The following is a 25,294-nucleotide window of genomic DNA, read 5'->3' on the forward strand; positions in this document are numbered from 1 at the left end:
TAATTAAAGTTTGCTTTTACAGAGAGTCTAATGTATCCAAATATATTCAGCTTTAAAACTTAATTAGCTTTCTTCCAGGAAATATGCTGAAATTATTCCACTTCTATGTAAAGAGGGTAGTTCTTTGTGGTAATTTGAATTGAAATTTATTCCGTCAGATAGTATGGGACCAGGAATTACCACTTGGCCACTGCTAGACTCAGTCCTTTCAGCTTTCTAGCATTCTTTTTTTTCCCTCTTAATGTGTCCTAATTCCGAAGATGCCTAGAATTGTTCCTGAAAGTTAATATAGTCTGTAATTTCTGGAAACATATTTATTTCTTTAATTCTAATTTTTATTGTCACTGGTTTATTGCTTACTGTGAGAGAAGCACCATTAGGCTTTTTTGCTGAAAACTCACCTATGCTCCTTAGAAAGTATAGAAAGGCGCCTTTCCTTTCATATCACCTTTTTATATTTAAAGGCTCAGAATCATTCATGCGAAGAAAACAGGCAAAAGGGACAGTGCCGGCGGCGTTGACCTTGGAGAAGAGCAGCACCCGCTGGGGACGCCCACCCCGGGCCGCAAGCGACGGCGGAAGGGGGGCGACAGCGACGACGAGGACGACGAGGACGACGACAGCGACGACCAGGCGGAGGACGACGAGGACGACGAGGACGACAAGGAGGACAAGAAGGGGAAGAAAGCCGAGGCCTGCGAGGAGGAGGTAATGGCGGCGGGGGGCCGCCGGTGTTTTACTGAGACCACGTGACCCTGAAAAACAGCACCGAGGCGGGGGGGGGGGCCGCGGGTTTGCGTCTTCATTGCCTTCAGACGCTCACCCCCCTCGGCTCCGTCAGCTGGAAACGATCCGGTAACGGCCTTAGGGTCCCCGTGACGGGCCAGCTACGGAGCAGGGCGCCCCCAGCGGCGGGCGCGCCGGCAGAGGGAGCCGCGTCTTCTTCGCAGCGACCTCGGAGCTCTCGCGAGACGCGCGCCGGCCCCTGACTCCAGGTTCTCCCTTCCGTCCACGACGCACGGCCTCGCGTCCGCACCCTGCTGCCGTCTTCCTAGCGTGGCCGGGGTTTGCGGAGCCGCTGTGTTTCTCGAACACCAGTTTGTTAGGCGTTGCCTGGCTGTAGACACTTTTGATCAAAGATGCATAAGGCGCTCGAAGGCCCCCCTCAGTTTACAGTCTCACTGGGGAAGGTTTGCAACGAGGAGCCGTAACGCGCTGCGTGTTCACCGCTTTGGCGTGGTGTGTGCAGTGCGCCGGGCAGGTCAAAGGAAGGGCGCCGAACCTTTCCGAGGAGTAAGTTCTCAGGGCTTTCGGTGCCGGCTGGCCGGCGCTGCGAGCCGGGCCGCGTGTTGCCGCGGGAGGGAGGCAGGAGACCGGCGTGAGCAAGGGCGCCGAGGCCGGAGACCGCCGTGTCCAGCGAGGACTTGCAGGCGCTCCAGCTGCGAACCAGGGTTTCATACTTCGTTGGCGATAGGAAGCGGTCAAAGGGTTTTAAGTAAGGGGACGACATGGTCAGCTGGACTTTTAAGTGGCTCACTGTGTAGCTCCGTGGAAGACAGGAATCGGTCTGGGAGGGCAAGACGGGAGACGGGAGGCTGGTCAGGAGACACTGCAGTGGCTGAGGTAGTTGTGAGGGGCCGACACTCGGCGGCGGCCGTTGAGATGAAGGGAGGGGAAAGGACTCGGTGAGCATTTGGGAGGAGGAGCGCGCAGGGCTTGAGATGGACTGTGTAGGCTGGCGGGGAGGCGGGGTGGTTCCCAGCTGTCTGGCGTGGGGGCGATGGCTGCCTCTACCCGAGGCAGAGATAGCAGGAGGAGCGGAGGGAATAGATGACGGGGGTGCGGGGAGGACGGGTCACTGAAGACAGGAAGTGATGGTGGCTTTATTTTCACATGTTGCGTTTGAGGTGCCTGTGCAGGAGTTCAACATGTAGTTGGATTTCAGAATCTGGAAACTGAAGAAGAATTCAGTCTTGAAAATATAGATGTGGAAGTTATTAGCACACAGACACTAGTTTAAAATCACGAGGTGGATAAGTTTGCACAAGGGAATTGCTTCAGTGAATAGAGCAGTGGACTGAGGTTGGAACCCTAGGAACATCACTATTTAAGAAGAGCCCAGAACACTTACTGTTGCAAATGAAACAGTCAGACAGGTGGGAGATTTCTGTAGGGGGCCAGGGGTCTCCCAAGTCCACTTCTAGAGTTACTGATTCACTACAAGGGCAAACAGAGCTCAGCATGTGGTCATGCTATGGCTGTGAATCATCATAGCAATGGGAAACAGAGCAAAACCAGCAGAGAGAAAAGGCATATGAGTCGAAGTTCAGAGGAAACCAGGGCTAAGCTTCCATGAGTCTTTTTCCGGTGAAATCGCACAGCAGTTCTCCTAGCTGTGACTTGTGATACATTTGAAATGTTGTGTACTGGTGCAGCTCATTAGGCTCGGTGCTCAGAGCTTTTGCTGAGGACTGGTCACAAAGGCACCCTTTGTATACAGCATGTGCCAAAATTCCAGGCTCCCAGAAGAAAAGCATTGTTAGCACAGTTTAGGTCCAGCGTGCCAGTTTTATTAGTTAGGGTCAGGGAACCCTCAAATCCAAGTTCCCAGACACCAGCCAAGTGCCAACCTTGTAAGCAGGCCTTTCAAAAGGCAGTAGTCAGGCCTGCAGTGTTAACTGTTTTCTATACATATAGTAATAACAAAAATCAAGAAAATTGAACTTTTCAAAAATGAGGGAGCAATAAACAAGCATTAAGGCAGCAGGAGTCTCTTGAGGTGAGGACTGAAAATTTTCAGTGGATTTGGCAATCTAGAGGCCAGCACAGTTTCATTAGAGGCGTGAGAGCGGAAACCAGGCTGTGATTGACTGAGAGCAATAGAAAGTGAGAAAGTGAAGATGACTGTTTCAGGCCTTGCGCCTCAGAGGAAAGGGTAGGTCCTAGAGGGGGACAAAGACCAAGGATTTTTCAGATGTGGAGGACTTGAGATGAATTTTATTGGAAGGGAGAGTCAATAACATGAGAGAGGGGGGTTGAAGATTAAAGAGATGAAGAGAATAATTAATGGTATAAGGTCCTTAAAGATGCTGGAAGGTATTCAGTCATGGCGAAGGGGCTAGCTTTGAACACTAGGCTAAAGGGAAGAAGGCAAGGCTATAGAGGCAGGCATATCTGTGTGTGTCTGAGGGAAGCTACCATAAGCCATGGAAATGCACATGTGTAAAAAGAGAGATAAAAGTTGAAGTTCACCTTCTACCCTAAAAGAATTCTAGAAATATTGATAGGGCTATACAGAATGGTACTAAAAAAACAATGTACAGCCAACTATTCCTTCTGCCCCCAATGCCAGGAGTATTCAGCTAAGGAAATCTGGAAACAACTCTTGTCCTTTCTTGCGTCAACTCAGTAGTGCTAGAGAAATAAAGAAAGAAGACCTAGAGGGATAACTTTATTGATGGAATATGTGAAAATATCTAATCAAGACCAGTGATAGGTTACTGAATCAAATTTTTTACTGAATCCGGATAATAACGTAGAGGTACTTATAAGATCATGTACTACTCAGTTCTCTTAAGTAAAAATAGCATAAATGTAAACTGTTCATAAATCCCTCCCCAATGTTATATTTTAAACCAGAATGACAAAAAAATCACTTTACTGAGCTTTATACACACTGAAAAGGAGACTACAATGAGATTCCTTGCAGAAATTATTTCATAATTGTACTTTTGAAACCACTTGATCATATAATTTTATGCTGTGGCAAATATAGTGAAGTATATATAATTTGGGTATTAGAATTGTAATTACCCAAACAAAAGATACCATTTATAACCAATCTGCTTCATTTGGCAAGTGGAGCTATTTCCATAGCAGGAATTAAGCATTTCTGATCAATATTAATCAGCTTTTCACAGAATTGGCATCCTTTTTCAGCACTTAATATTACAAATTGTTTTAAAGTGTTGACTCATAAATTCACAAACCTCTACTGAGATTTCAGTGTATTTTACTGGGTAGTTATCTCACTAAATTAGAATTTATTTACAGATATTACCTATTTCACCTGGAGGGAGATAAAAACTATTAAAAATTGTTATTAATGATTTAAAAATTATTAATTTTCCTTAGACCAGATACGTCATTTAATGTAGTATTTTGGTTTTTTTTAATGTGTTGAATTATAGAGTTAGATTATAGGATTTCATTGATGAATATGCTAGCAAATGTATATGTTGTTATTAATGTGAGAACACAGTTTAAAAACTTTTAAAAATAACAAATATTTTAGGATCTAAGAAGCAAAATTAGCATTTCCTTTAAATGAATTGAGAGTTAATCTTTATAAAGAAGAACTGGTAGCCCCTTATTTATGTCCTAATAAAATAAAATATTAACTGTTTAATCAACTTGATTAATAAGATAGGCACATTACTCCTTCAAAAATATGTTTGTCCTTTTGATTAAAGTATGGGTACAGTGTCTGTTGTTATACTTCTTAAAAAACTAATTGCAGTTCATCTCCCCATTGAGAGTCATGTGATCCCTTTCAATCAAAAGATACTGCCCTTGACTAATTCATAGCCCTTTGTCTCAAAGATAGAATCTCTCTTCTCCTCACTCTTTATTCCTTCAACACATGGATTCTTTCCCTTATACTTAGATTTGTGTGGAAACCTATGTGAGCTTTAACCTTGCGAGTTAGCATGTAAGAATTTATGTACACAATTAATTCTGACATATAGGGGTATGTAATGGCCTTCACTTTGGGTTGGGAAACTATGGAGACCACGGCTTGAATGGATTCTGTGTTCTTAGTTTTGTTGTTGCTTTTCTCTCTGGTCTTTCAAATTCCTCCATGTCTCTTAAAACTGTAAGAACTATTAGCTAAAACTTCATTAGATAAAACTTTAATAGACATTTAGTTTCTTTTGCATCATAGGAAGAGGCTTAGAAATGGCAGTTAGTTAATTTGGCTGATACATAGCAACTTTGATGTCTTATTTCAAATATTTGTAGATCATTTAGATATGAAAATAGATATCTATCTGAGATTCAGGATTCAAGGGTCATTGAGCCTGTTTTCTTTTCAGGTTTCATTTAATCTCCAATAGAAATCATGTCCCTGTTAGCACAAATAATATGCCTAAATGCCTTTGTAACATGGTCCCCTAAATTTGGATAAGGAATGGATAAATGAGAGATAATGGTAATACTATTGAGGTTTTCCTTTCATTTCCTTTTATTGGGGAGAGAATTATACTGATGTAGAAATATCTGTTCATGATTAGTTGGTGGCAAGTGTGGCTTTTGAGAAATGCTTATAGAAAATAAACATTAAAAACAAGTTCTTATTTTTTTAAACCTAGGATGTACCTGCATCTTCTCATTAAAGTACAATCTTGAGAAAGAATACTTACCCATGATACACCAGCAACTCTGCTCGTTGATTTCAGATCTGTTCTTATTTAGTTTTCACAAAAATCCCATGTTACAGATAATGTTATCACCAATTTACAGTTAAGGAAACAGTCTTAGAAGAGTTAAGTAATTTGCCCATGAAATAGTGCAGCTAAAATCCAAAGGTGCACCTATACCTTCTATTACTTCATGCTTTTCCTCTAAAACATATAATTTGGGGGTAGTTTTCTTATATTCATTGTCTAGAATGAAAAATTTCATTTAATCACATGTACACATTTATTAAATCAGTACTACATATCGTAGGGGTTATTTTTCTTTTAAAAGCTCAATGTGTTCAAAATATAACTTAACCTTCTTTGCTCTAAAAGTGACTCAGTTTATGGTACCAATATTTTTGCAGCCTCCCAGATTTAAACCCTTAACATCATAATTTACTCCTTCCTTCATCTCCCTCACCCCTCTCTGCTTCATATCCATTAGTTGCCAGGACTTAATAGTTCTAACTATTTAATATTTCTTATATCTATTTGCTTTTTAAATTTTCTTTTTCCCTAGTAAGGCCCACATCCTCCTTCCCTCTTTAATCATGGCAGCAGTCTAACTAGATTTGGCAATTCTAGTCCTTTCCCTGCTCCAGGCCATCTTACATCTATTACCATATTATCTTTGTAAAGCATAGTTCTGATGTTTAACCTTCCTCAAAGGATCATATCAGTGTTCATTGCCAAGCATTTACAGCACTAGACAGGTCACTCCTGAACTCCTCTTTGCCTTATCTCCCACCTTACCTTTTCATCTACCTTTCATGTCAGGATATGTCAGACTTTTTCTAGTATGCTCTGCCCTCTTTTGTCTGATTAATCAATTCCTAACCATTCTTCAGTAGCTAATTAAAACACAACTTCTTCCACGTACCCTCTCTCGGTATAGATTCCCAGTAGAAGTCATCTCACCCTCCCTTGAACTCTATGATTCTTAATCTCTACCTCTCTGAGGTCCTTATAGCATCCTAATGTTGTGTGGTTTTTACTTTTAGTGGAACGTTTTATGTGTCTCCCTACCATATTATTAGTTTATGGAAAGCAGTATCTTACTCATTTCCATAGGGCCTGTCCTAGTGCTTTGCATATAGGAGGCTTTCATTAAATATTTTTTGATCAATTGAATAAATACATCTTAAAAACAGGTAAATGATACTGTATTTTGTTATGTATAGGATGAAGGTGACCAAGCAGCAAGTGTTGAAGAGCTAGAAAAACAGATTGAAAAACTGAGTAAAGTAAGCACTTTCAGATTACAATTTTTATCTTTTTTGCAGCATTTTAAAAATCTGCCTTGACAGAGATTAGTTTTCCGGCTGCTAACAAGCTTTTTATAAGTAATTAAAATGTGGAGCTCTAGAAACATTCTCAGTTAAACCTTAAAAGTTTAATGCCAAGGTTAAAAGCCTGCTTCTTTAAGACGTGGTGCTAAACTTAATCCCGCCCTGTATTATTCAGCTCATCATTTAAATATGAAATCTTATCTCTTGGAATTGATAACTTTAAAAGTTAAGTCATATTTTATGGTAATAGTTTCATCATCTTATGTTTTATTTTACAATAATACATTTGAATTTTACTTGAATTGAATTTATAAAATATTTATGTACTTCTCATTAAAACTTGAATTTCAGTAACATTAATGAAGTTTTGGATGAACTTCTTGTTAAAAAATGAGTTTTTTAAAGTATTATGAGGTACCTGTATATTATACCAGTATTAGCTTCATCACAAATTTATCTCAAAATTTTGTCATATGTTGCCTAGCTTTCAACATGAGTATAAAAATAGGCAAATACAGATATGGTCAATTACATAGACGAGTATTAGTTGTTATACTCTGTAATCAATAGAATTGGTCAGTTTGCTTTGGCTCAATAAAATACCTGATAACATTGCTTATTATCAAGTATAAGACATGCTCCATAAGATACCTGATAAAATAAAACTTAACCTTTTTTAATCCATGGCATCAAAAATATTCCAATTATCTTCAAGATAATTTCGATCTTTATAAATGTTACTGAAATTGAAGCCAGATTTGTAATACTTAGTTCGTTTGCTATCTTTTCCCAGTAGTGAAATTTATCTGCTCTAAAGGCATGATAAGTGTAAAGTTGCATATATTAATTTTTGAAGTACTTAACACCCATGACTTAACTGTATGCATCATTTTTTAACAGCAACAGAGTCAGTACAGAAGGAAGCTCTTTGACGCTTCTCACTCTTTACGTTCGATGATGTTTGGCCAGGATCGTTACAGACGTCGGTACTGGATTCTTCCCCAGTGTGGGGGGATTTTTGTAGAAGGCATGGAGAGTGGTGAAGGTAGGAACTGTTATAAAATAAGAAATCAAGATAATATAAGAAATCCTTACTTTTTCAATATATTTTGTGCTTCCAATTTGTTTTATGGATAAACATCGTAAAACTGATTCACATTCCTTTTGAACTCATAATGTCCCTCTTATTCACAAATATTCCTTCTCTGTTTATGATTTGTCTTCTTCTGCTCTTTCTGACACCATACATAAACTATTCTTTTTCTTATTTAGTGGACAGAGATCTTCACCTGTATTATCCTTTAGAGTTTTTGCTCCATTTCTCTTCTTTCCCATTGTCAAATTTTTAACTTGTGGTTTATTCTTTTCTTTTTTTTTTTAATCCTCATTAGAGGATATTGTTTCCATTGCTTTTTAGAGAGAGTGGAAGGGGGAGAGAGAGAGGGAGAGAGAAGCATTGATGTGAGAGAGACATATCAATTGGTTGCCTCCCGCACATGCCCCGACTGGGGCCAGGGATCCAGCCTGCAGCCAAGGTACGTGCCCTTGGCCAGAATCAAACCCGGGACCCTTCAGTCCAAGGGCTGACGCTCTGTCCACTGAAGCAGACTGGCTAGGGCAGTGGTTTATTTTTTAACCTATGCAACAAGCATCCATCTGACAGTATCTCTGGAGGTATTTTGCCCAAATCTAAGACTCTCTTTTTTTGAAGGGGTTCCATTCTTTTATTAGTTGAGGCTTGATTGAATATAGTTTGATCATTATTAGCTAATATTTGTTGAGTATCTGCTGAATACATGAAGATGTTGGAGGTCTGATAAAGTATGATCAGAGATGAAAAGTGGATGGCTATTGCCTGACAGGCATACTCAGCAGCTGAGCATCGACCTAGGATCCAGGAGATAGCGGTTCGATTCCTGGTGGGGCACATGCCCGGGTTGTGGGCTCAATCCCCAGTTGGGGGCTTGCTGGAGGCAGCCGATCAGTGACTCTCTCATCATTGATGTTTCTCTCTCTCTCTTCCCTCTCCCTTCCTCTCTCTGAAATCAATAAAGATATATTTAAGGAAAAGAAAAGGAAAAAAAATGTGGATGGCTATTGGTGCTTCACACAGATCATCTGGGAATTCTTTTAACAGTTTGGTTGCTGTGCCTATCTCACATCTGATACAGGCTCAGTAAGCTTATGACTCACTTTTATAACTTTCCACCTGTGCCCTGCCTGGGGATTGAACCTGCAGCCCAGGTATGTGCCCTGACCAGGAAGCAAACCTGCAACCCTTCAGTGTACGGGATGATGCTCCAGCCAACTGAGCCACACCAGCTAGGGCTAAACTTCCTTTTTTGAGTTTTCTGTTACCACACATTTAAAGTCCAAAGATACAGATAAAAGATCATTTATCATTTAAAGCATTGTTTATATTAATGAATAACTGGGGCCTACTTACAGGCATCAATAGAAGGTTGATTATATAAATTAATGATATGTTCTATTGAATACTCTGTAGCCATTAACATTTATAGCATAGTTATATATTTATTGACACATCAGGATCTTTAACAGAGTATTATTAGGTAAAACATGTAGATTAGAATGTCATGTATATATAATAGGATTTCCTTTTTAAAATTTGTAGGTTTAAGTGTGTATATGTGTACACAGAGAAATTCTGGAAGGATTTATACAAAAATGTTAATAGTAATTTTTGCTATGTATTAGAGCTTTTAATATTTTTTATATTTTAATTTTTTGTAATGATTAATTATAAAATTACATTAATGTTCCAATGTTCAAAAAATCTAGTCTATAAAAAAGGAAAAAATGGAGAGTATTAAGTATCTTAAAAAGTTTCTTAAAATGCGTATGCATAGCCCTAGCTAATTTTGTCCAGTGGTTAGAGCATCAGCCTGTGGATTGAAGGTCCCAAGCCAAGGGCACATACTTCAGCTCAATCCCAGGCCCTGGTCAGGGCGCATGCTGGAGTCAACCAATTAATGTGTCCATCACATCAATGTCTCTCTCTCTCTTTTTCTCTCTTCCTCCGTTCCACTCTCTCTGAAAAGCAATGGAAAAAATATCCTCAGGTGAGAAAAAAAAAAAGTAAGAATATAACTTGAAAAATTGTACTAAAATATAATTATAGTATTGTTTGATCTGGAATAACTGATCTTCATAAGACTTTTCAATTTTTGTAGGACTAGAAGAAATCGCAAAGGAAAGAGAAAAACTAAAAAAGGCAGAAATTATTCAGATTAAAGAAGAAATATTTGAGACTTCTGAGGATACTTTAAATTGTTCAAATCCAGATCATTTGGAACAAAAGCAAGATCCTAAAGAAAAAGACAACACAAATCTATTTCTTCAGAAACCTGGCTCTTTTTCAAAATTAAGCAAGCTTTTAGAAGTAGCCAAGATGCCTCCTGAGTCAGATGTAATGACCCCCAAACCAAATAGTAGTGCAAATGGGTGCACATTGTCTTATCAAAACAGTGGAAAACACTCAGTGGGTAGCATTCAGTCAACAGCAGCACAAAGTAACGTGGAAAAGACAGACTCTAATAATCTGTTCAGTACTGGTTCAGGCGGTCCAGGGAAGTTCTACAGTCCTCTCCCCAATGACCAGTTGTTAAAAACACTGACTGAAAAGAATAGACAGTGGTTTAGCCTTTTGCCCAGAACACCTTGTGATGACACTTCGCTTACCCATGCCGATATGCCAGCTGCTTCTGCAGCAACTCCTCAGTCACAGCCACCATCTAAGTCACCTTCGCCTGCCCCAGCTCCTCTTCTTGGATCCTCTTCTGCCCAGAATCCCGTTGGCCTAAATCCATTTGCTTTATCACCTCTCCAGGTTAGTACTGCTAAATGTAGCTCATTTTCATGTTGCTTTATTTGGTCTTTGACCTCATTAAGATTTTCACTCAAGAGGAATCAGTTGAATATTTGTAATATTATCCCTGCAACACAGACTGAAAACTGAAGAGAGTCAGAATTGGTACCACCAAACTTCATCAGAATTACTGATTTCTAGTCTAAGTCTAAGACAAAGGCTTTTTAATTACTTTTTAACTTATTACCGTTATAGTATATCTAAAAGGAAATTACTTTGCAGAACTAGTAAGAACATGGAATTTAACATTGCTGCTATTATATTTAGTTTTCCTGTAATTGTGATAAGTGAAAGAATAGGTGTGTTTTTTCAGAATTAAAAAAAAAATTCAGATTCTAAATTCATTTTTTTCGAACTTCTTAGATTGTTCTACTTTTAAATTGTTTTTTTTTTGCAGATGAAAAGTGGAGTATCTATGATGGGACTCCAGTTTTGTGGGTGGCCCACTGGCATGCTTACTTCCAATAGTCCATTTACATCACCTATACCTAGCCTGGGATCAGGGTTGGCATTATCTGAAGGAAATGGTAATTCATTCTTGACTCCCAATGTTGCTTCAAGTAAAAGTGAATCGCCAGTGCCACAGAATGAAAAAGTCTCTTCAACTCAACCTGCAGCTGTTGAAGTAGCAAAACCAGTAGATTTTCCTAGCCCAAAACCTATTCCAGAAGGTAGGTACATTGAGATGGTAGGTACATTGACTTCATGTCATTGTTATAGATGTCTATAACTGAATCTTTCTTTGATGATTTTATACATAGTTATAAAATCTTTTCATTTGCATTGTACCATTAATTCGTATTCAAAATATTTGTAAAAGATCTGTATATTTATCTTGACTTAGAAATGCAGTTTGGTTGGTGGAGAATTATTGACCCAGAAGACCTGAAAGCTTTGCTCAAAGTGCTGCATCTCAGAGGAATAAGGGAAAAGGCATTACAAAAACAAATTCAGAAACACTTGGATTATATTACTCAAGCCTGCATCAAAAATAAGGATGGTATGTACCTAAAAGAGATTTCTGCAATCTTGCTTAATTATGAGAATTAATTTTTTTATCTTTAAGACATAATTTTGTATGTTTTGACTCTTAATTTATTACTAATAGGCATTTTTTTTCTATTTTGCTCAAACAAACAGTAGCTATTTACATTTATTAAATTGGTATTACTTTCTTGTGATTTTTTATAACCTGCAGGCATACTGTTTTGTCCTTAGAAAAGTATTCCTACTTTGAAGGGTGAGCTGCGTGCATATGCTCAAGTAACATTTGTGTGTATTGAGTTACATGTACCTACCTGTTCACTCTGGAATTTTAGTCACATTCTGGAAGAACTCGTAGAGGGGTAAAGTAGATTTTAAAATTCATTTCTTTTCAAATGTAGTTGCTATTATTGAATTAAATGAAAATGAAGAAAACCAGGTAACTCGAGATATTGTGGAGAACTGGTCAGTGGAAGAACAAGCACTGGAAATGGACTTGAGTGTTCTTCAGCAGGTAGAAGATCTAGAAAGGAGAGTTGCATCAGCAAGTTTGCAAGTGAAGGTAAAATTGACTTGGAATAAAATCTGTCTTTAGGATAATGGAAGGTAACTAATATTTATTACATGCCCTATATGTGCCAGTTACTGTGCTACACGTTTTCACTTTATCTCATTTAATTCTCAAAACAATCCTGAATAAATGTTCCCCATCTGACAGGTAAGGAACAAGGCTCAGAGTAAGTAACCTGCCAGTGGTCATGCAGAAAGTGACTAAACGTGGATTCAAACTAAGTCTGTCTGACTCCAAAGCCCATGTTCTTTTTACTAGATCTTGCTGCCTCCTTTATGGTATTCAGAAATATCGTTTCCAGTACACAGTTCTTAACCACAAGTGGAATGTCACAGTTTATCCAGTGATAAATGTCATGCTCTATCAGCTCCTACTATAGTGTTGCATATAGGACCAGGAACCTCCTTGTGTACAAGCTATATTATGTGTAAGTTTCACTTACGTAATTTAAAATTGGATTATATAGCTATATCCAAATGTGTGTTATATTACGATACACACACACCCTACATATATATGTAAAGTTTTAATTAATTTACTCATCTGATGAGCATTACCAAGTCACAAAGCAGTGATCAGAACTAGCTTCCAATGGACGGGCAACAGGAAACTACCTTTGTGCAAGAATTTTTAGTTTTCTAGAGAGAAGTGTAAAAGTCTTTCCTGTCAATTGATAATGTGGGGATGTCTCTGAGAATAAATGGATGGATGATGAATGAGGGTGAGGCAGACACCTGAAAAAGTTTAGAAAATGTAGTAACCATGTAATTGGATTTGATATATTTTCAAATAAATATATCAAATAAACATTTGATATATTTATTCAGAATGAGAGACATATGTCACAAAACTATTTTATCCAGTGATTAAAATTTTGCTGCATAATTAATGCTGGCAGTTGGAAACATTTGAATATCTACAAAGAAACGTCATTTTCCAGAACAATAAAATATCCCTTTTTTGACACAAATGTAATTACGAACTTTGGGAAGCAAAAATCTATCACTTGCTGAAACTGTTTTGCTAGCAAACTATATGTATCTTCCTCCTGGTACTAGAATACAATATACAAATGCCTCGTTTATCTGGCACCTTCCACAAACGAACTCTTCCTCGCAAGTTAATTTTCTGGAGAAATAAAAATTATTCCATTTAGTGCCATAATTTTTTAACATGTTTCTTGGATGGCTTGTGTTATGCATTACACAGCTTTCTTAAATTGAGAATGTATGAAGACCAGTTAACAGATAATGATTCCCTCAGGAAATGCAAACAGGTTTTGTCCCTGTATGAAATGATCCTAGTGTGCTTTGCTTTCTAAACTACTTCATCTGCTTTCTATTTTCTGCCTTTGTCCTCTCATGGTTAGTTGTTGCTATGTGCTAGTTTTCATTTTATTGGTTCTACCAAACCTATTTTCCTGCACCATCTTCTCATCTAACTGTCCAGTTCTTGGTTGGGGGAACATATCATCTAGCTCTTTGGGCCTGAAACATTTTTCTGGAGATATCCTCAGTTTTTGGTGCATTGACCTTATCACATTACTGGCTGCTTAGATGCTTTGGGGCTGTGTTCTCAGTAGCTAAGATAAGTAGAGTTTGTTTTTTAAGTGGGGTGTTTTAACATCCTGTTAATAAGGCATTGCTAAATTATTCTGTACTATTCTAAGAAATTAATTCTATTAGTCTTGAGTCTGAAAACATAAGTGATGAAAATAACCACAAAACATTCTTTTAACACCTATAAAGATTTAATCAGTTTTCCTTTTTTAAAAGGAAAATAGAGTTATATGTTTAGCCTGGAACTAGCTATTGTGAAGACACATTAAGCAGGTGGAACATTCATTTTTATTTTTAATAGAAATTATTTTGCTAATAATATGGAAACTTTCTTTATATTGTAGGAAAATCTGCAAGTCTCTAGTTTTAGTTCTGTTGCTGAGAGTACATAGAAAGCCTAATTACTCTTCCAGCTCCTCAAAAGACAAATCCAGTGTCTCTTTTAAAGTTTCTCTTTCAAAAGCTAATTAATTCTTTCAACCATGAGTCCTGTGAAATGGTTTCCAGGTCCATGGTTCTCTTCTGAATAAACACCAGTGTCAATACCCTTCTTAAAATGTTATACCCTTGATTGTACATAGAGATGTCTGAATGCAATCATGGGACTTTTACTTTCCTTAATCCAGCAATATACTTCTGTGAATGCTGTTTGAATTCTCTACCCCTTTTGCATCCATGTCATACCATTGCTTTACTGAGAATGCAGTTAAAAAATAATCCCTGGGCCTCTTTCAGAGTGCTTTTAGGTGAGTTCTGTCACGTGGTATTTCTGTGATTAGTTGCTTAAATCAAAGCTTAAAATTTATATTTGCATTGTTTTATTTTTATTAATTTCATTTCAACACATGAAACTTTTTTTATCTTAGCCCTTTCATAAAGAACTAAGTTAATTTCATAAGGAACTAACTTCCTTCTAAACTTTAAGTCATCTGCAGATTTACTAGCAGTCAACCAAGTTATTGATAAGTATATTGCCAAATATAGAGCCTTTCGATATTGGCAGTCACCTTTTCTGAGGTGACGAGCTTTATCAATCACCATTCTTTGGATACAGTTTTAACCACATTGACTTCTCTAACTCTAATCTAGTCTTCATTATTTTTGTCTTATCAGTTGCCTTGTAGAAATCAAGATATACTGTGTTTACAGGATTCCTTACCTTGACTTAGCTATTTAGTATTTCTTTCAGAATATGGGAATGAGGCTCATTTGACATGACTTGTACCTAATGCATTTATGTGTAGTATTCATAATTCCATCCTTACGTTCTAAATGTTCTACTGAGTTAAAGAGAAAGAATTCATCCCAATAAAAAGATAAATAATTATCTCAAATTTTGTAATAAAAATGATAGTGTTCATTCTGGTTTTCCGCTAATATGCATTTAGTAAGAACCTATTTCACATCAGACAGTGGACACCATAGAATTTTAAGAATGACATGGTTTCTACCCTCAGGAACTTGCCATATAATGGAGAGATAAGACATGTATACATCTCTGCAGAATCTGGTAACTGACTGCAGAGAAGTACAGAATGAGGAATGAATTTAGAAAAAGAACACACGATTTTTGGGGGGAGATGGGGAGATCAGGCAGATTTCACGCAGAAGCCGAGATGGAGCCTGAGAACATGAGCAAGCTTCGGAAAGTCAGAGAGCAGGGAATGCCATCCTAGAAAGAGTGACCAGCGTGAGCAGAGCACCAGGGCCAGCAAGCTCAGGACAAGTCTGGAGTGTTAGACATGGAATTTGACTGCAGTTAGGACGCATGAATGGCAACATGAAAGAAAAAGGTAGATGTAGGTACTGAATGTGATAGTAAAAATTTGGATTTTGTTAAACAGAGGGAATCCTTGAAGGATTTTGAGCTAGAGAATCAATATAAACAAGCTGAGTTATAATATTCATTTATTCAATATATATGCCTATTATTTGCCTTCGCTGAGTTTTAGATAAAATGAGTAAAAGCAGACATGGTCCCTGCCCACATGGAATTTAGAGGTAGACAGATGTTAAATAATCACAGTAGTATAAAATTGTGACTATTGCAAGGCCATGGGGTATTACATGGTCCCATGAGAAGCCTGTATTGGGAGATGTACCCGCTGAAGGAGCTCAGGGCAGGATTCCCTGAGGATGTCAATATTGACATGAGAGCTGCAGGAGGAGTGGAGCTCACTAGGTGAGGAGGAACAGGGACAAGCTACACAGACGAGCATAACAGCTCATGCAAAGCTCCTGCGGCCGCAGGGAAAATGGTGAGTACCAGGACCCGGAGGGGAGAGTGGTGGAAGGAATGAAAGTAGAAAGGTAGAGCAAAGTTCAGAGACCACCTTTTCTGTTCTCTAAAGTTGTGTCTTCTTTTTCTTATAACTGCTTATTTTAATTTTCTGTTCTTGTTTCTACCTACCACCATTAGGAAAGACAAGGCAAAAACTCTTAGTAAAGATCCTTGGGATCTGCTGGTGTTTGCCGCTGTATTTTAAGCAAAGGTAATTCACCCACCAGGCATTTTAAGAGAAAACCATAATAACATTGTTCTCTCGATACATAGGGTTGGATGTGTCCAGAGCCTGCATCAGAAAGGGAGGACTTGGTATATTTTGAACATAAGTCATTCTCTAAATTGTGCAAGGAGCATGATGGAGAATTTACTGGCGAAGAAGAAAGCAGTGCACATGCGCTGGAACGGAAGCGTGACAACCCCCTAGATATAGCTGTAACCAGGCTGGCTGATTTGGAGCGGAACATTGAAAGAAGGTATCTGAAGAGCCCCTTAAGTACCACCATTCAGATCAAAGTGGATAATGTGGGCACAGTTACTGTCCCTGCTCCTGCACCATCCATTAGTGGTGATGGTGACGGGTAGGTTATTGAGATTAACTTGAAAAATTATTGTGCTTCTTTGCTAATTGGAGCCTATTTTCTATTGCCTGTTATCTATGTATCTTCTTGTATGTCTGTGATCCATATGGATCATGCTGTTTGATCCATATGGATCATGCTACTTGCATGGTGCTTTGTAAAAACATTTTTTTTGTTTTTTTTGTTATGTGCGTTGATAATCCTGCGAAGTGATCTTACATTTACCTGGTTGTGACTAAGCTTTGAGGCACGTAGCCACAGTCTGTGCACTACATCAAGTTTAGTTGCTTAAACCTTATACTTACTGGCTGTTTCATGTTTTTGTCATTGCTTGGCTTTCAGTGTGATGATTGTTTCACATTCAGTAACCATAAATGTGGACATGACCTACTTAATTTTTCTATATTTCAATGCAGAATTGAAGAGGATATTGCTCCAGGGCTCAGGGTATGGAGAAGGGCACTGTCAGAAGCTCGCAGTGCTGCACAGGTAGCTCTGTGCATTCAGCAGTTACAGAAATCAATAGCATGGGAAAAATCAATTATGAAAGTTGTAAGTGTTTTTATTTAAGAAATATTATAACTAATTTACTTTGTCCTGTTTTTTCCAACCTTCAGATCTTTCTTAATTATACATTTCTTATTGTCAAAATAATGTGTGCTGTACTTGAGAGTTGGCTTATTCTTACACTGTATAATTTGACACTTTCTTCCTTATTTTGAGCTTTCTGAAGGAATCTACCAAATGTGTTCTTTTATTATTAACTTTTTAATGTTGATTCGCCTTCTGTTGAATATTGTTTATAACTCTGGTTGAAGTTGGTTGTCTATATTCTGTCAACATAGTAGTTGTTAATCTAAATATTTGAAGGCCCTTTCGCTTCTGTAAACATTCCTGTTGGTAACAATACCTGCATTCCTAAAATGTCTTTATATTTCTATCAATTTTCATTTTTTTAATCCTAAGAAATACTCAGAGAAGTAAATACAATATAAGCAGAGAAGTCATCCTTCATGCACTTATATCATGTATTTGGCCTCTGACGTAGATGACTTAAAGAGCAGATCTTTCTTATTCTTTAATAACTGAAACTGTTTTCGTGGTCTTTGTTCAAACCCAGTTAGTTACTATCATGTAGTGGCCTCTACTTTGTACCAGGCACCAAATGCCATGTATTCGAAATAAAAGCTGTGTTTCATATATTTTCCAGAGAGATATCTATTTTAAATCATCTACATGTCCCTTTTGCCTCCTACATATCATATATAGAAATATCTATTATAATGTAGACTTTTACTAATTACTTTAACATCTGCTTTTGAATTACAGGTTCACTTTAAAGCTCAAATATATGAGATTTGAGTTCATGAATGACTAAGGATTTACTTAAAATACTCATTCCCCAAAGAAAAAATCCTTAAATAATTTAGCATTCTTTTCTTCATTTTTACCCCTATGCTTAGACTACACTACTCAAGGTCTTGTTCATTCTATACGAATAAATATGGTTCCTTCTGTGGTTTTCCATTTCTTCCAGAAATGTCCATGGAATAATGAATCTGTAGTTTTCACAATATTCTCAAATTTAGGTCTTTCCCAACCCAAATTATAATTTACCATAAATTTTAAGGCATCGTTCAGTTCATCTGGTAGCATTTTTACTAGGTAACAATTTTTCTTCTAAAAATTAGTATTAAAACCAGTTTGAAAGTCACCACTCAAATATATTTGGTGAAATTTAGGCTATAATGAATCAGAAATATTGAATTCTTACATCAAAATGAAATTCATACAGTTATTTTTCTAATCTATACCAAAATAGTCATCATGATGTGGTCAGTTTTGTTATAACCTATACAAAGAAACCCAAAACTTGTACCAAAATCTGCCTTTATATTAGTATCTTTACTTTCTGCTATTGAAAGCTTTATTTCAGTTTTTGCAAATTCATAAACCTTTACCATATTAACATACATTTGTCATTATTTAACCCCATTTCAAATAATCTTCATTTCTTTTTTTAAATGCTTAACAATACATTATTTGCTATGAAACTACCTTAAAATGAAGGCAGAATTTCATATTCAAAGATTAATGAGCACTTTGTAACCTTTAATTAGAAATGTAGCAGTACCTATAATAATTTTCATAATAAGTCATAACAAATGTTAAAGTTCTCAGTATCTTTAGAAATACCTTCTTTGCCAGAGACACAGCTTATCAGGACAGAAGACGCTGTTGTAATTTGTCTCCAGATAATTCTGCCCACAGTGTGCTTTATGTTACTGTTAATGTTAAACAATAGGCAACATCTGTATTTTACTCTAGGAGCAAAGGAGTTAAAACCAAATACTAATACACTTGTTCTAACATACTGTGAGCTATTACAGTGATTTTTCGTAGTGCTAGGAGCTCGATATCTGTTATCCTTTCTTAATGAGTGTCAGAAAAAAAAATTACTTTTAAATCATAAATGTGAGATGCAAGACACTTTCTAGTATTTTTAGTTATCTATTGTAGAAGATAATGAGAATTTACTTAATGTTCATTAATCTGATTTTTAAATTTTATTGCTATAGGGATTTAAATATAACCTTCCGAATGTTATTTCACAATGAATATTTTTACAATAAAAGTCTTTAAAATGTAACTCAAATTTGGAAAAATAACACCTTCTTTAGGTATTGGGTGTGATATTAGGTTAAGTCATAAAACAAATACTGTTGGAACATTAAACTCTGCTCCTTTTGCTCTTAGTACACATGCCAATTTTAGTATTATATATATAACACATACAGGGTGTCCCAAAAAAATTGTGTACACACTTTAACAGCTGATAGCTCAACTAATAATTATTCAAAGTGTGTATACATTTTTTGGGACACACTATATTTGATATTTGTTAAGTTGAATAGTGTATATCTGCCATTTTGATAAGATTCTTAAGCTGTCATTGGTGTATATATTGAGTTATATAAGACTATTGTAGTCTTTCCCAAATTGGTTAATTGTATTGAGAATAAAAAATGAAGTTTGAACAGTTAATTACTTTGTTTTTAAGAGTATACAAATACATAATTGTAAATCAGTATAAATGATTTAAAGTATATGTTTTCATTTTAGTATATTGGTTGCAGGATATTTTCTGCTATGACTGGGGATATAAACTAAATGTCAAAATACAGTGTTAGTACTTACATTTTTTAAAAGCCATCTTGAAAGTTTTTGTCTAACTTTCCTTCTTTTCCTCTGTGAAACTTGTTATACAAAATATGTATGCATGGGGAAAATTCTTCTTTTTATATATTTTAAAGTTCTTAATGGTATTAGAAACTTTTTAACAGAGAAGAAATAATTTTATTTTCAGCTTTAGAAAATAAGTCATACATCTTAAATTCTTTAATTTAATTTATTGTATAATTTTGTTTCCCTTAGAAATCCTTTTGTAGGATCCATTTTCTACACTTTGACACATTTGATTTGGGTTGATTTCCAAAGTTTCCTAGTTTGGACACATTTTTAATCAACCATAAAATATAGATGGATAATTTAGTCAAAATATAGGGACGCATTTTTGTTATTATACATATTATATATAATTCTGATACTAATGCTAACCTAACTTTGATCTTAAAAATTAACTCTTATTTCTTTCTCAGGATATCATGAGGATACTAAGATAAGCAAAAGATGAAATATTAAAAAATTAAAACACCATGTATTAAAGCTCTTCATTGCTTTATGTGCTCTGATGTCATGTTAATTATTTCATATGTTAATGTGTACATGCTTCTGAAGTGTGTGCAGGCACTCGACCTCTAGCTTTGTTCTTTGCAGTGTACCTGAAATGTGCATTTGCCCCAACTGAACTGCTCACCCCGTCATGTGGTCCATATCTGTGTAATGAGAGATACATAGATGTGTATGGCTACTCTGTATCTGTTAGCAAGCGGAATGTTCATTACTAATATAAACTAGGAATGACGGTTTGTTTAATATCCAGATAAGTATTACTCATAGCACAGTGTTGATTTTAAGCGATTTTCCATGTATTATAGTACTGCCAAATCTGTCGAAAGGGAGATAATGAAGAGCTGCTCCTCCTTTGTGACGGCTGTGACAAAGGCTGTCACACCTACTGCCATCGACCCAAGATTACAACTATACCAGATGGGGATTGGTTTTGTCCAGCTTGCATTGCTAAGGTAAGACTGATTAAACTAAACCTTTTTTTAATTGAGGTAACATTGGTTAATAACATTTTATACATTTCGGGTGTATAACATTTTAATTTGGTATCTGTGTGCACTATAGCATGCTAACCACCAAAAGTCTAGTTTCCATCTGTCATCATATATTTGTCTGCCTCCCTCTGGTAACCACCAATATATTGTCTGTATCTATGAGTTTATTTATGTTAATTGCAGTGTTTTATGAGAATTTTTTGAGATATAATTCATATACCATAAAATTCACCTTCCTAAAGTGTACAGTTCAGTGGTTTTGAAAAATATATTCACAGAGTTGTACAACCATCACCTTTGTTTAATTCCAGAACATTTTCATGACCCCTAAAAAGTATCCTTGTACCCATTAACACTCACGCCCATTCATCAGTTGATAGGCATTTGGGTGGTTTCCATATTTTGGCTGTTATGAATAATGCTGCTATGAACATTCATATACAAATTTTTGTATGAATACATGTTTTAACCTCTCTTAGGTAAATACCTGGGAGTAGAACTGCTCAGTCATATGCCTTTTAAGTCACTTTCCAATCACATTTAAATTAGAAACCATTGAATTCTCATTCCAATTGATTAGAGAGAAGCAATATGACAAAATAGGAAAAAATGGGGTTTAGGGTTATAAAGAGTAAGAAGTATGAAAGGGCCAGCATGTGTGGAGGGCCAGACCCTGCTAGGTGTTCCCTACCTCAGTCACTCTTCCTTGTTTAGTCTCTTGACCTAACCATTACCTGTAATTACTGCCTCTTCATAAACTCAGTTCTAAGCATGCATCTGCCTCCTTTCCAGTCCATTCTCTCTAACACCCCAAGAATTCTTTGATTTTACCTGAACCTTCAATTCATTTATCTTAAGACCTTTTCACCGTCCGTTTCCCACTTCCCGTCCTCTCTTGTCTCCTAACTGGCTTACAGTGTGTCACTATGCCATTATCATAATCCCTGCATCTATCTGTGGCTCCCTTGCCTCTCTTTCACTTGTAAAAGAAGCATTCTATAATTCAGCACTCTGACTTCTCCAGCACTGTGCCTTTCAGTCTGAGTATGGCTGGGGAAAAACACACCAGCCCTTTCAGCTGAAGGCATTAAGAGGACCTTTAATGGAGCTCCATAATTCACTTCCAGCTCTGTCTCCATTCTCATTCTCATTTGATAACCGAACTCCAATTTCACTTGAAAATGGAAGCCACCAGAAGAAAATAGCACAAGGATCCACCACCACACCTACCATCCTTCCTGTATCTGGGCTCACGTGCTCTGCCTCCTCTCCTGTTGCCATGAGCTGTTAGTGCCCCAGATAAGCCAGTTCCCCAACGTGTGCCTCAGATCCCATCCCCTCTCACTTCCTTAGGAGTAGCTCCAGCAGTTCTCTCTTCTCTTCCATCATCAATTTCTCTTTCTCCACTGGGTTCTTGCCATCAGCCTACTAATATGCTACTGTTTCTCCCATCTTAAGAAAACTAAGCAAAAACCCTTGTCTGGCCTCACTTCGTCCTTGGTCCACTTCCTCCATTTCTTTCCTTTGTTGTTGTTTTTTTCCCCTATGTTCCCCTTTCCTTATTGGTTGACCCTCGGTAGAACACTGTTTTGTTTTGTTTTGTTTTGTTTTCAAATTTTATTGATTTATTTTTAGAGCGGGGGGGGAGAGAGAGAGAGGAGAGAGAGAAAGAGAAACATCAATGTCAGAAAGAAACATCAATTGGCTGCCTCCTGGACGAGTCCAACCAGGAATCAAACCCACCACCTTTTGGTGAATGGGGTGATTCTCCAGCCAACTGAGTCACACCGGCCAGGGCTCTCCTTCCCTTTACAGTAAAACTCTTAGGAAGTTTTCTGTCCTGGTTCTCTCCCATTCCTCTCCTTCAATTCAGTCTTGAACTCCCTTCAGTCAGATTTTCACCTCCACAGCTTCTCCAAAATTGCTGTTATCATGGCACAAATAACATCCACATTGCTCAACCCCGTGGTCAGCGCGTAGGCCTCACCAAGCCTACCAGGTACAGCTGACAGAGTGGGACTCTGTTTTCACGTGGCTTGCAGGAACCCTACTCACCTGGTTTTCTTCTTGCCTTTGCCCCTTTTCAGTCTCTTTTGCTGGTTTTCTCACCTCCCTGATCTGTCAGCATTAGAGCACTTTCTTAGCTTCAGGATTATCATCTGTAAAATGGGACACTATCCGCTTTGTGGGAATTTGTGAGGGTCAGATACAGTCATGGGTGAGAAAGTTTTAATAACTTTAAAATTCTGTGACACATTTATATTAGACTATATTTTACCAAATAGCAAAGGGTCCCACATAGCCTCATTTTCACTAATAATGGCTTTTTTATGTCTCATTACTTGATCATTTTTGTTATATATAGTTAAATGTAACTCAGTAATTAATTATCTTCACTGGTTGTACATAAACTGTCTTTGAGTTTCATAACTGTTGAGTTATAGAGTTTCTCTAATACTTTATGAATTATTAACAAGTCAGTGTTTTAAGTGTTGGAGATCTCTAATAGGCCGTAGTAGGTTTTATTTTCAGTAAATTTGCTTAAATTGGAATTTTGGCTATCACTGAAGGAGTAGACCAGGAGACATAAATCCTATGATCTCATCCTATTTCTTCTATGTAAATGCAGCTTTCTAAGCCTCTGCTTTTTTTGTTTTTTTAAATGTAGTGAATTAGATGTTATGTTTTTTACAACAATAAAAAAATATTAGAAACATTTGATTTTGATACAAGGATTTTTTAAATTAAGGTTTAAAAATATTTTTCCAGTAATTCGTTGTTACTTACAAATATTTGTACTATACTCTCAAATGGCTATATCTGCGTGCATCACTGTGATTAAGTATTGTTACTCAGTGTGTATCTGTGTATGCATGCCAGTATGTATACAGACACTTTATTTTACCATTATATAATCACAAAACTACAGAATCAAATAGATGTGCTTGAACATATACATATTGATATACTCTCATAAACTCACACACAAGTTTCTAATTGCAGTGCCTACAAAAGCCAGGCAAATAACACAGAAGAGTTGGGATTATGGCAAACAGGAAAGTCATGCCCTCATTTAAATGAGACAGTCACCACTCAACTCCAGCCAATTGTTGTCATATAGACATGTGGGCCAGTGTTTTAGGACCCACCAGTATTTCAGGATTAGGGATTTTTATCCATGTCTGCCCAAATGTTAAATCTTGGCAACAAATTCAGAATTTCTATAAGCGTTACATGAGCCAAACAACAACACATAGGCTGTGGGCTGTTTACAGCCTGTAAGCCACCAGTTCACAACTTCTGATATATAAACAAACATATCAGAAATGTGCTCTTGTTTTTGTAATTTGATAGATTCTGCTTAAGGCATACTGAAGTTCCTTTTTGAATTTTGGCTCTTAACCAGCTAGAGAGAAGAGGTAACAAGGGGTCATCTCTGTCCAAGAACAAAGTAATCAGATAACAGTAATAGTATAAAAGTTTACCTTGGAAAGTATGTGTATGTGCACAGTCTGTTGCAATAAGCTGATAAACATCTTTTATTAAAGAAATACACAGAGACTTCAATGTCTTTTTAAAACATCAAAAAAGTCTTTTAATTCTGTGGTTTAAATTTTATGGGGGTTTTTTCTGTGAGTATTGATTTCTTAGGAAATGATCCCAAGTAATATTTTAGTTCAAATAGGAACTAGAAGTTTTGGCTCATAACTCACGAAATTTTGTTGTTTTGAAGTAACATAATTATTCAGTCTAACTTAATTTAATCTTCATTAAGTGGACTTTTCTCATTATATTACGTATTTTCTTTTTTATGATTTCAGAGTGCTAAAAGCTCAGTGTTACATGAAAACTCAAAATAATCAGATTTTAGTGAATAAAAATTAATAAATTAGTTGGAGAAGAGACTTAGTAAAACATTTTAATTAGTAAAAAGGTGTAGTGATTCTTTGATATGGTATTGGGAAGGTGTTAGATTTATGGTTTGTGTTATTATTTTAGTTACTTAAAATATCTCAACTATACTTTTAGACCATCAATAGAGAACCATATATTGTTTTAAATTTTATTTTTCAATTACAGTTTGCATTCAGCACTATTTTGTATTAGTTTCAGGTGTACAGCATAGTGGTTAGACAATTATATACCTTACAAAGTGTTCCCTAGAACCAAATATTTTTAATTGCTTGATTAAGAGAAATTTTAAAAAATATATTGCTAGAAGAGATCATAAAATTCTCAAAGAAATTGATATGAAATACTCCAAAGGAATATTTCTGGCCAAATTTATTGCAAGAATACAACCAACTTTAAATTATTGCTAGATTAAATATTGACTCTGCAGTCTAAGATTTGTTAACAGTCTGGGTAATAGAGGAGGGGAAATAATTTTTTTAAAGACGGTAAACACTATTCTGGAAAATCAAAACAAAA

General features: G+C 36.7%; 1 protein-coding gene across 30 annotated transcripts in view; it reads left to right on the forward strand.

Moving 5' to 3' along the window:
- The window catches only part of BAZ2B (bromodomain adjacent to zinc finger domain 2B), a 273,729-nt gene that overhangs the window by 240,607 nt on the left and 7,828 nt on the right, over positions 1–25,294 (forward strand). For 29 of the 30 annotated variants that reach the window (XM_081141719.1, XM_081141724.1, XM_081141723.1 and 26 more), the window contains 10 exons: positions 465–708; positions 6,644–6,706; positions 7,652–7,796; positions 9,946–10,601; positions 11,038–11,311; positions 11,485–11,640; positions 12,026–12,186; positions 16,309–16,619; positions 17,036–17,171; positions 20,678–20,824. In XM_081141719.1, the coding sequence (XP_080997845.1) occupies positions 465–708; positions 6,644–6,706; positions 7,652–7,796; positions 9,946–10,601; positions 11,038–11,311; positions 11,485–11,640; positions 12,026–12,186; positions 16,309–16,619; positions 17,036–17,171; positions 20,678–20,824 (2,293 nt within the window). The remainder of the gene's footprint in view (positions 1–464; positions 709–6,643; positions 6,707–7,651; positions 7,797–9,945; positions 10,602–11,037; positions 11,312–11,484; positions 11,641–12,025; positions 12,187–16,308; positions 16,620–17,035; positions 17,172–20,677; positions 20,825–25,294) is intronic. The other variant, XM_081141710.1, reaches the window with a different exon arrangement.

Source organism: Miniopterus schreibersii, assembly GCF_964146895.1.
Source record: "Miniopterus schreibersii genome assembly, chromosome: 7".
Taxonomy (NCBI): Eukaryota; Metazoa; Chordata; class Mammalia; order Chiroptera; family Miniopteridae; genus Miniopterus; species Miniopterus schreibersii.